General features: G+C 44.9%; 1 protein-coding gene across 1 annotated transcript; it reads left to right on the forward strand.

Annotated features, from left to right (window-relative positions):
- The first annotated feature begins 436 nt into the window (after positions 1 to 436).
- Positions 437 to 10,364, forward strand: LOC149328025 (uncharacterized). The gene is made up of 3 exons (XM_089561970.1): positions 437 to 796; positions 5,815 to 7,094; positions 9,989 to 10,364. Exons 1-3 carry the CDS (start codon positions 437 to 439, stop codon positions 10,362 to 10,364), a joined length of 2,016 nt encoding a protein of 671 aa, XP_089418096.1.
- The last annotated feature ends 1,604 nt before the right edge of the window (positions 10,365 to 11,968 follow it).

Genomic DNA, 11,968 nt, shown 5'->3' on the forward strand with positions numbered 1-11,968 from the left:
GTGGGAGGAGGCCCTGACCAGCGACAACCTGGTCCAGCAAGCCTGAATCATCTAACTAGTCCGCAAGTAAGCTGCCGCCAGCGGAGCACTGGACTAGAGGCCCCGGCCACCCGGCTCCTGTGAATTATGGTATGCTAATTAAAAGTTTTCAGTAGGGTACAGAGCTTGCTTGGGCCAATTGGCACGTAGTTCTAAAGAAAAGAACCAGCGGAAGGACGCAGGCACTGAAAGCAACACAGGACGCCACTGGACCTGTGTCCCTCTCTGTGTGTGCGTGCTTCCGCTGATTTTTTCTTTGGAATTAAAAGTTTTCTCTATCTCTTCAACAGGAGCACGAGCACTTTACCGGGCATTTCTAGCACAAGGAGGCGCTGACCACACGCAGTTCCACGCGCTCCTCGAGGGCATTTTCCAGAAGAAGAGAAAGACGGACACGATGGAGCCTCAGGCTACGGAAGAAGGCCTACTTTCACCCCTTGGCGGCGGTCCCCCAGCGTCTCGGACTTCACCTTGGCGAGGCAAAGAGCTACTCTCAGCCGGCACCGGCCTTGGATGCTTCTGCGGAGCCTCTCTGGCAGCGGCCACCGCCGCGCTGCTCTTGTTCACCATCCACGGAGCTGCCACGCGGGACGAGAGGAACGGCACTGGGCCTCGGTTCTGCTGCTCCAGCGAGGCAGGCAGGCTGTTCGCCGTCATCGACAAGCACGAGTCGCCCTGCAGAGACTTCTACGCGTACATCTGCAAAAACGCCATCAGACACGGCTTTGTGCAGCAAGACGTGGCCAACGACATGCTGGTGAGCTTTCGTGCGGACATCCTGGTAGTTTTAATCACGAAAATCTGCTAACCTGCATTTGCATTTTGCTGGTTTCGCCTGCCGGCTAGTCTGAAACTGTTTCAAACAGCGAATTTCGCTAATAACTTTTGAATGCAACTTAAATGGTCACTCGAGTCGAGAGAATTGTAAACTATTTAATCATCATCATCATCATCATTAGCCTGACTATGTCCACTTCAGGGCAAATGCCTCTCCCATGTCTGTCCAATTTACTCTGTCCTTTGTCAGTTGCGGGCACCCCATCTCCGCAGACTTGATTGTGTATTGACCCTTTCCGGCTCAAACTAAAGCTGTTCAATATAAATAATCGATATCCTGAGGCCACTATGTGTCGGAGAAGGATAATTCACCAGAAAATAAAATTATGTTGGTTCTTTATCAGTTTTGTTTGCATCATTTTAAATGGAACCTGAGGAACTTAATGCGTTCAAATGGGTTAGTCGAGTGATTCCTATGAAGATTTTATGTCATCTGCTTTGAAACAGCGCTTGTCATTGCTGAAGTACAGCTTGTGTGTCAGTTTTTATCAAGCATATGCGATAATGACATGACGCACAGCTTCAGCCTGCGATGTTATGTTTCAGTTGCGTGAAGGTCGGTGTACTCTCCAACGCAAGCGGAATTCTTGAGTCGATTGAACAAAAGCATTGCTTCTTTTGAGAGACGGTGTGCAAGAAGCAGGGCGACTACGATCTCATTTTGAACATTTAAAGCCTCGAGCGCGACGCATCCTTTTGCATTTTCTAAAAATGTAGAAGGCGAAATGCTCAAAAGAGAGAAATATTCATGAGCTGGAGGTGCTTCTTGCAGGGGTCACCTTTTTTAATTTTGTCTTGCTCTGCAATATAATGCTACGTCCACGAAACTGATTTTTGTGTGATTACTGTTCTGGTCGCTCAACACGAACTATTTTGCGAGTGTGTCCACTTGTCGGAAATTGAAAGGAGGACAGCTTTCAGCTTTAGGCGTAGTTTTTTATTTATTTATTTTATTTCAAAATACTGCAGGCCTATGTGGCCCAGGCAGGAGGGGCAAACAACCTAACAATACACAAAAGAAACGAAAAAACAACACAGCATCATTCGGCGATAACAAAGGGAAGATAAAAACAACAGCATTAAAAAATAAAAAATGAGACAACTTAACCAAGGAAATGTTCTTCCAATTCGTTGCTAAAATTGCTATTTTGACAAAGGGATTCTGAGAGCATGTTCCGATCGGAGATGGTTCGGGGGAAGAGGCTATACTTAAATGAATTTGTTCGTGCGAAGATAGGCTGCAGTGTGTGTCCCTTAGTGTGACGTGTACGTCTGGTGGTAGAAGGTTGAACATAGTTAGGTATTGGAATGTTTACCTTGCGTGAAAGAATCTTACGGAGGAACAAAATTCGGTTTATTTTTCGGCGGTCTGAAAGAAGTGGGATATTATTTTCTGCCATTAGCTTTGTGGGAGAATCAAATCTGCTGTATTTGTGGAAAATAAACCTGACTGCTTTCCTTTGAATGATTTCAAGGGAGTTAATGTTCTTTTTTGTATGCGGATCCCAAATAATAGATGCGTATTCGAGCTTCGTCCGAAGAAAAGTGTTATATGCCAAAAGCCTAATATTAGAGGGAGCGGAACTGAGTTTTCGTTTTAGGAAACACAATGTTGAGAATGCTGAAGAGCAAGAGTTACACTACTGCTCGCTTCTGTAACGTCCTAAAGTGCGAAATTTGCTGAAAAGAGCAATAATCCATAGAGGTTCAATGCTCTTGTGTTATGCTTACTGTTCGGTTCGTGCGATAAATAATATTTGTTCACCTATTAAATGACAGCCATACACATGTGGCACGCCAATCTTGAAATGTTTTCCTTTCACTAGATGTAGACATTTTCTCTGGAGGACAGGACGTTTACTGGCACATATTAGACTGCGCAAGAAACTAATTTCGCGCCACAGAAGCAGTCACAGGCTGGAGAACTCAAATGAGACCGCGCTGCTTATTCTTCAATAGGGCGCCAGGCCTCAGTGATTACATTTGTAATCATTATTATTTCCAAATTATTTGAACGCTTGTAAATGTTTTTTGCAGAAAAAGTTTACATACAAGGAGCAAACTGTTCTTTACTTGTACCCTTCCTTATTGTTACGTAGGAATAAAAATGGTTTTCTTCTGCATGGTGCAAGGGGAAAAGGTGGCGCTAGCTGATGACAATAGCAAAGCGCACGCAGTTCCCGTAGCCCTTTACTACCTACTAGCATATGTCGGTGAGGTGAAAGGCCAATGAAATATGTTTAACTGCTAAATGTCCGAACTGCTGCAAAAAATTTACGACTTTCTCGCTCGCTTGAAGACTTGTGGCATAACTTTGATGATTTGATGGGCCTGAAAGGGTCACGGGATGAGAATAAAAACGAGAGTGAAAAGGTTCGAAAGGCAAATTCGGATCAAAAGTATCACAGAACGCTACCTAGCAGGGAAACCTACTCAACGAAGTGAATCACATATAATTTGCGTGTTGTTTGTGCTTCGTAAGAAAAAAAAAGACAGGAAAGCATATCAGTGACAAGTGGATTGAATGCACTGTCTTAATCTTTCAATAACTGGATACTCATACACTGCGCCACAGGAACGATGGGATTTTGTTTATTCATTGCGCTCTAACTCGTTCTCACTACTATTCTCATATTTTCGCGCATGCGCTGAATAGATAATCGCACGCCGGTGAATGTCTGGTATACTCCTATAGCTTGCCTAAAATTTACACAAGCACAGAAAAATTGGAGAGGAAAACCGATCGGACGGAGAAATACAGGCTCCATCAATGCTCTGTACTGTTTTCTTCGCTGGCGTACCTTTTTTGAAGCGTGCACGTAAGGTGATACGTCGCTACACTCGCATTCTAAAGAGCGCGCCTGTGGTAGTGGGAAATTTAAATATATCATTGCGCAGGCTTTGACTGTGTGTTGGGGCCTTTGGAATCGTTTGAGGTATAACCGCACAGTGGAAGTCCATGTATTAGAGGTCGTTGAAAATAAAGGGAAGTAAACTGTTTAACACTATACAACTAAAATTATCTTGGCATGCTCACTGAGAGGTAACATGTCTTTCTGTTATTCACATTGCAATGCTTGACAGGAGATATCCAGGTCTCACTCTCTTCTGGCGGGATTTAGCGAAATTTGGAACGAGTACAGTCCACCTCCAGAGGGTTCTTCGGGATCCTTACTCATGACATGTTCAAAATTTTAATGAATTTAGCGTCGCACACTTAAATTTATAGACGAAAAGACTTACTCTATTGTCACGCTTGAAGGAACCATGAAGGAGTCATACTAATGAAAGAAAAACAAAAGCTATTATTTTTTGACCAACATTCGGAAAATAATGTCTCCAACCTACCAGAGTGCGCCTGTTCATTAGAAACAAAACACTAAAGCATACGCTTTCACTCTGGGCTGAGCTAGAAACCGAAAATTTACTTCGTTTTTATTTATTTTTTTACAAGATACTGCCGGCCTCAGTTTGAGGCCCTGGGCAGGATTGGGCATACAATAATACGTCAATGAAATGCACATAACAAAAAAAAGCACCACAAGAATTCAAGTGAGAAGGAGAGACGAAATCGAGCAGTAGTAATAGTAAGGGAACGTAAACCGCGACAAAATTCAGTTCAAGAGATTATTCCATCTTTTCAGTTCCACATTGAATAATGCTTCTTAAACTCAAGCTGAATTACATGAATTACATTATGTTCAAGTGAAACCTGTGGATCAAAGAAAAACTTACTTTGTGCCGTGATAAGAGATCTGCTAAACCACATGTTACATTATATTGGCTGCAGACCTTGCAGTACAAGCTTGTTTGGGTGCAATAAACCGGACACCTAAGGTTACTGTTTGTGGAGTATTCTCACGACAGTCTTTTCAAATTTGGTGCCGAAGTATGGAAAGGATGACTAGGAGATTTGTTACGCAGTGAACAGGAAGCGAAGTTGTCTGCTCGTTTCAGCAACTATCTCAGCGGTACGCTTTTCAGTGCTTACTCGATCCAAGCAGCAAGTTTAGGCTGACGACGGCCTGCATCGGCCGCCAACGTTTGCCCAGGGTGTGCCAAGAAGGTTGGAGATTCAGTGGTCCCACGTTTGCCGACGTCCATCCCTACTCTATGTATGCTAAGGTGTTTGAACCTGTGCACTGCGCATCATTTCACCCTGTTCGCTCTCCGCAGGGCACATAGCAGAGCTGAGTGCCACACTCCAACATATAACGGTCATTGCATACGCTATCTGGATACCAGCTACATTTGATAGAAGGTGAACGCGCCCGGTTTCAGTTGCACCAAGCGACAACTGCTACGTTTTTTATCCAGTTCAGGCGTAGTGGAAGTCTGATTGGCGCTAACGTTATAATTATAGAAGGAGTAAGCGCAACCCTTGTCAAAACTGAAAGACCACTGGGTTTCCTGTTGGGCCATGTGGTGTGAATTGCGCATCGGCAGTTTTGAGAAGCCTTGAGGCGAAGAAGCACTAGTCCTCTCTCCTCTGTCCTGCAAAGTGGGACTTCCCGGATTCTGCGAGAACATCAGCCCTGGCGCTTCCTAACAAAGCCGTGAACGATCAAGATAAATTATGTAATGCATTGGCAGTCCGCGAATAGAACATCGTTCGTACGTTTAGTACCCCGAAAGATTGTCGACGTTGCACACTGTGCTACACGGGATACATGTTAATATGTAAAACACTGTCCGCGTCGGGTTTCCCTTACCTTATCGCCGCTTGGATATCGAACCCACACAAAACAGTCCCTAAAGATGGGGATCTGCACTCCGTGGTACTATGCGGACAATGTGACTCTAATTTCATTCTACACTTTGGTTCAACGACACGAGTGTCAATGCTCCGTAGTACGACCAAAATGACCGTTGTGAACAAAGTTCATTATGTGTCTTTAATTAGATACTTGGTCCTTGTCCTGTTGTGCAATTTCGCAGGAGGACATCATCTCCAACATCATCAAAGGAACACAAAACTACGGCAGCCCGGCTGCGGCAGCACTTCACGCTCTCTACACATCGTGCCTCAATGAGGTTTGGCGTCAAGATCAGCGAGCCAGAGATGTCGCGACGATCGTGCTGGAAATCGCAAACACCTCCAGCCGAATGAGTGGCGCAGATTTGCTACGTTTCGCCCTAGCGGTGGATAGGCGATACCACCTCAAGTTTATTTTCACTCTAATCAGCCGTACCACTAAAACACAAGTGTTCGTGTTAAAAAGGAGGCTACTCCGGACCACCGAATACAAAGCATTTTGCGACGATTCCTGCTACATCACTGCTCTCTCCATCCTGAGCGCGCATTTCGGCACTAACTACACCCGGAAGGACTTGTCCGCGTGGGAAAAAAAATTTCCACTTGACAAAAAAAGAACTGGTTCGTTGTCTTTAGAAGAGATGAGCGGCATCTTCGGCGGTCTGAAAGCGTCGCAGCTACGGGACATATTTCTCGAGTTTCTTATCGATATTGACCAAGTTAGGGAATTTCAGACGATCTCCAAGGCTGCTTTCTCTACGGACGTACGCCTCTTGAGGAGCGACCAGCCGTTGTCCTTATGCTACATGCTACTTGTTGTCGCCCTGGATGCCATGAGCTACATTCAAAGGGGCAACACATTGAAATCGCCAACAGTGCGTAGCAAGGAAGTCTGTAACGACCACGTGTTCCAGAGTGGCCAGCTATGGAGGGTCACGTATGTGGCGGCCCTCGCGAGTCCCGCGAAAGACCAGCAGCTGCATAAGATCTTCGAGGAGACTCGAAGAAGATTCGTGGAATACGCCCCTCTCCTGCGGCTCATGGCGGCGCCAAATGACACGGAGCACTTACGGACGATGGTCGGCAACTTTACTCTGAAGCTACCCGGCGACCTGGTGTTCCAGGAGCCGGCCGTTCCCCAAATGTCAAAGCAAGGATTCGCTCGAAACCTGTTCTTGGCGCACAACTTCGAGTTCGACGCTAAAAAGGCAAATATGAAACGAGGGTTCCCCTGGATTCGAGACGACAATGAGCACAGAGCCAACAACCGTCTGTACTTTTTGAACAAGGCCACCCTGTACGTGTCGTCTTCGGGCTACGGCTGGCTGAGTTCGGGCACCCTCGATCCACTGCTTGCCGACGCCGCGGTGATTGCGAGTCGTATGGCAGCTTTGATGTGGAGCAACGTGCGGAGACCGGCGGGCTGGTCTCGAGAAACAATGGCGGCGTTCAAAGAGTTCAGGTAATGTATATTACTCTGTTGTGAATGAGCCAAAAAAAAAAAACCAAGCCCTCACGAAATAACGTGGCCTAATCTGTTGCGAGCATTTTCGGTTAAGATCATAGTTTGCTGTGAGCTGAAGGTTCCTCTATCCCCAGCACAGTAGCTACCGCCCGCGGGTATATTTCACAGCTGCAAATGCGAAGTATTCCGGCGAGGTCATCTTAAAGCGCTTGCTGTACCCTTTAGCAAAGTGGGAGCCTAAAGTGACTGAATTTAATTTCATTTTTGGGCCTAAGGTTCGGAAATTATTATGCACAACGGCCTCCGCTGCTCTCATGACATGAAATCCATAATTATCGGTCTGCGTAATATGAAGTCTAGTTAAATGCTTCCCGTTCACATCGCGCTTTAAAAATAACGTGGCGCTTTACGCAACCAGTCATTCTTAAAGTAATTGTTGGCAGCGTGTAGTTATTTCGCCCGCAAATTAACGCTGTGATTAATAGTTTCATGCCAGGCTTAGAGAATGCAATGAGTTGTCTCAGTACTGCCGTCACCATATTCCGCATTGAACCTTAAAAAAGGTTCACTCCTAATTAACCTAACTTTAGTTGGGATGTTTCCTTTAAGATGTTGCACTAGACATTAGGATACACGGTCGATAATGGCAGTGGCGAAACCAGAAATATTTTTTGGGGGCTCTGATGTGCCACCGTTAAAAAAAAGAAAGACAGCAGGCGCCCCAAAACATATCTTAAGTCATTTTTCTGCGGCTATAAAGCCGAAAGGTTAGTTGTTTCATTCACTGTTACATCCGCCTTAAGTGCTTCTGCGCTATTAGACTAAACATAATCAATAACTTGTCCCGTGTACATGTCACACCACATTCATCAGCGTCACAAAGTTGGAATGGAAAAAAATATCACACCATATCTACATTTTAGTCTTTACTAACACGTGGATCACGTGAATGGAACCTTCCCGTAGAAATTCTCGACATAAGTGATAACGAGTATTTTCGGACCGCACTAACATAATTAACAGGAGGATGAAACTGTTTTGTAACAGTTATTGCATTAGTTTATGTATCTTGTTATTTGTAACCACTCCTCTCGAATGCGTTCGGCCCTGAGGGTTCAATAAATAAAGTATTCAGGTTCTAATGCATCTTTCAAAAAAAAAGATTTTTAGACATGTTTTTTCAGCTTTAATAAAGTCTGTTGGCAAATATTGTTTATTGCTGAGAACCTAAATGTTAAATACGTAGCACTATAAGCAGGAAGCTCGACTATTATAAACTGAGCGAGGGACAAGATAACAGCAAAAATGTACAAAAATGCACTAGTAAAATGAATTCAGTACTGTATCATGCCGATATAACAATTATACTCCGCGCAAATAGAGAAGGAGCGCACTCGTAGTACCTTTTCTGAAAAGTGGAAAACCACGAACAAGTTCTAGGAGTCATAGGCCGATAACCCTCACCAGCTGTACAGCAAAATCATTCGAAAGTGCTGTCGACATATGACTGATATTCGTACTTTAATATCGGCGACTTTTAGAATGCATCTATGTGGATTTGAAAAAAAAAACATGAACGACGTACCACCTTGTTGTCCTAGAAAACACCATCGGGGAGGTGTTCATCCACAAGCAGTATTGTATCGGCTCTTCTTCGACCTCGAGAAGGTCTGTGATGCCACGTGGAAGTTTGGTATCCTTCGTGACTAGCAGACCTAGGTATACACGGAAGGATGCCATACTGCTTGAACAACTTTAAAAGCACATTTTGCGTCCGACTAAGAGCAATTCTTTCCATTACTTTCACACAAGAGAACGGCGTACCCCAGAAGTGTATTCTAAGCACGGGATATTTCATTTTAAAAATGAATTCCTTACCTAAAATAGTTCGCAATAGCGTAATGTTTTCGGTTTATGTAGATGACCTACATATAGCATGCACTTCGTTCAGCATATGTATGTGCAGAGAGACAAATACAAATGTAACTAAATAAACTAGCTCTTTGGGCAGACAGAAATGTACTCAATTTTTCTCCTCATAAGACAGTAAGTGCTCTGTTCTCATTGTAACTGGGCCTACTGGTCGATCCTAATCTATACTTAAACCAGACCACAGTGCCAATTAGGCAAGAACACCAATTTTTAGGCGCCATTTTTGACAAGAAACGCGCATTTCTACCGAACATCAACACCTTAAAAAGATTCTAGAGCCCTCATTGTCCTAAAAGTGGTCTCAGGAAAACGGTGGGGTTCCGAGTAGGCCTTTTTCAAATCATTCGCTCTCTGGTGCTCTCAAAGCTAGACTAAGGGTGCGTAGAATGTGGTTCAGCACGAGCATCCTACTTGAAAACATTAGACCCTGTTCGTTATCTTTATTATCTGGCGCATTTAGAAGATTGCCGGTAGCCAGCCAAACAGACTTTATTAAAGCCGAAACAATGTGTTTTGAGTATTTCTTTGCGGTGCACATGTAACCTGGATAATTTCTTTATTTAGTTAGGTAGTCAGTTATTTATTTAGTTAGCTAGTTAAACTAACTAGCTAACTAAATAACTAACTGACTGACTAACTGACTAACTATATCCAGGTTACATGCGCACCGCAAAGAAATACTTAAAACACATTGTTTCGGCGTTAATAAAGTCTGTTTGGAATCATTATTTATTGCTTAAAGCATAAATGTGAAACACGTAGCTTTATAATCAGGAAGCTCGACTCTTATATACTAAATGCGGGACCAGTTAACCGAAACAATGGACAAAAATTACAAAAATGCACCGAAAAAAAGAATTCACTACTTTATCACGTGGATATATACCCATTCTTCTTCGCGCAAACAGATAAGACAGGCCCTTATATCAAAACCTTTTGCTGCGGCCACTTAAATGCAGGCAGTGCGAGGCGCGCTCATTACCCGCAATGGACCCCAAAGGCGCGGTCGAAATGGAGGCGTTGAAGATGGGTCTGCGCATCGCCGCCGCGGTCGGGTCAGCGCCAGCTGAGCCTGCAAAAGGCGTCGCACCTGCGTCGCCAAGACCCAGCTGGTACACAATGCGACCTGCCTTCAGTGTCAGCTGGATGTCCGAGGCACAGTTCTTCTACGCGCGCTACGCCTATTACAGCTGCAGTGGCACATTTGACGCCACGTTTTTTGTGAATGTACCACTCTGGCGAAACGCTGACTTTGCCACGGCGTACCACTGCCCGCCTAGCACGGAGGCCGGTGAACCCAATTACTGCGAGAACGTTACGCTACCTCGCGGCTGATGCAGCGATGTGTATTTGTGTGCGGAGACGGCTGCCTGGTGATATGTTTTTGTATGATTTTTGCTGTTTGATCTGTGTGTTCCCTTTTGCGATACCTGTCGACCACTTGGCGTCGTAGCTATGAGACGTTGCTCTCAATACTCCACACCAGCGGATCATCTAAGCATTCTTTTTATATTATGTATGACTCTTGCTGACCCTTATCTGGTATGAACATTTGTGTGTAAACTCATGTCTATTATCTTCACAGAGAACTGTGAGAACAGCGCGGTAGTTTTTCGGCGTGTCTTCTGAGATATTCGCGAGAACTGACGTGTCTGGGCGGTAAAACCCTGCCACTATTGGCCCAGCATATGAAAGCTCAGGAAATGATGTAAAAAAAAAACACAACGGAACAAAGCTAAACATTGATGCGTCATAAATTTTCCTGCTGCGAATTCTATGAAGTATCCTTTACAAATCTTATTTAAGGGTATGCAAATATTACTTTTAGAAATCTAAGATTGTCGCTTTTCCGCCGTATCGAATAAAAAAGTTCAGAAAAAAATGGAAACGAATCGCGTTGTATTAAATCGAAATCGTTTTAAAATCAAATTTTTTCGGGGGTATTCGATAATTCAGTGGTATTCGTACAAAACGAATATCTCGCGAAAGAAAACGGAAGTAGGGGAGGCATTGTTCAGCGGTTCTGTATCTCAAGGACTTTTCGTTATCGTTGTCAGAAGACTCAACAATGATCACTACTTTACTCGATGATAGCTTCTTCTTTCCTACAGAGAGGAGGCTGCGCGGGCGTAGTGGTCGCAAGTCTGCCATTCCTCCAAACAGAACGCACGGTGATGCCCCTTGACGACTACCGCGTTATTCAGCGTTCTAGCAGCTTCTCTGTCTCTGGTGTAGCTGGTGTTTTGAAGGTAGGTTATGGTAGGAAGACGACCAAAGCAAATTGATTGTAATCAAGAGAATATTTTCCTTTGCTTTTTAGCCGTTGAAAATTGGCAGTTGTCTTAGAAAGATGCCTCCAGTTACAATTTACACTATATTTTCATGTTTTATCTTTTTTACCCAATCTCCACAGGAATTCATCTGAGCGTTGGATGCGGAGCCAAACTCCCCTGTTTACTGCGCGATGTCAGTGCACTTTAAAGAACCCCAAGTGGTTAAAAGTATCCAGAGCCCTACGCTACGGCGTTCGTCATAGCCTGAGTTGTTTTTGGACGTTAAACCCCATAAACCTAAACCATCTGTTGAGGTATTAGCGGGGTCGCAGCGGAGCACCAGACAGAGACGACCAGGGTGGCAGGCTTCTAGTTCCGGACTGCGCGTGCCGGGCGTGCGCTCCGAGCACGCGCTGTCGTTCTTTATTTCCTTCGGTCGCGCGAACGCCGATCGCAGCGCCTGCGCTTTATAGCGTCGCCGGGCGCTACAGGGCCCCCCGCCTAGACGGAACGTCGAAATATACGCGCCGACGGGGCAGAGATGGAGTAGCCACGGCAGGCAAGCAGGCAGCTGGAGTAACAGTGTCCCCACGGGGTCGCTACAAGGTCCGGTAAGTTCATGTCGGGGGCCGGGAAGAGCTGTCGGGTGGAGTGCACGGGCTCAGG

This window comes from Amblyomma mixtum, chromosome 9, assembly GCF_055824585.1.
Source record: "Amblyomma mixtum isolate Tamu chromosome 9, ASM5582458v1, whole genome shotgun sequence".
In the NCBI taxonomy this organism is placed as follows: domain Eukaryota; kingdom Metazoa; phylum Arthropoda; class Arachnida; order Ixodida; family Ixodidae; genus Amblyomma; species Amblyomma mixtum.

Bases quoted from the DNA above. Each gene is read 5' to 3' on its own strand.
- LOC149328025 (XM_089561970.1), top strand. From the start codon at position 437: ATGGAGCCTCAGGCTACGGAAGAAGGCCTACTTTCACCCCTTGGCGGC. The intron at 797-5,814 runs GTGAGCTTTCGT...GCAATTTCGCAG, and splicing joins ACGTGGCCAACGACATGCTG to GAGGACATCATCTCCAACAT. The intron at 7,095-9,988 runs GTAATGTATATT...ACTTAAATGCAG, and splicing joins GCGGCGTTCAAAGAGTTCAG to GCAGTGCGAGGCGCGCTCAT.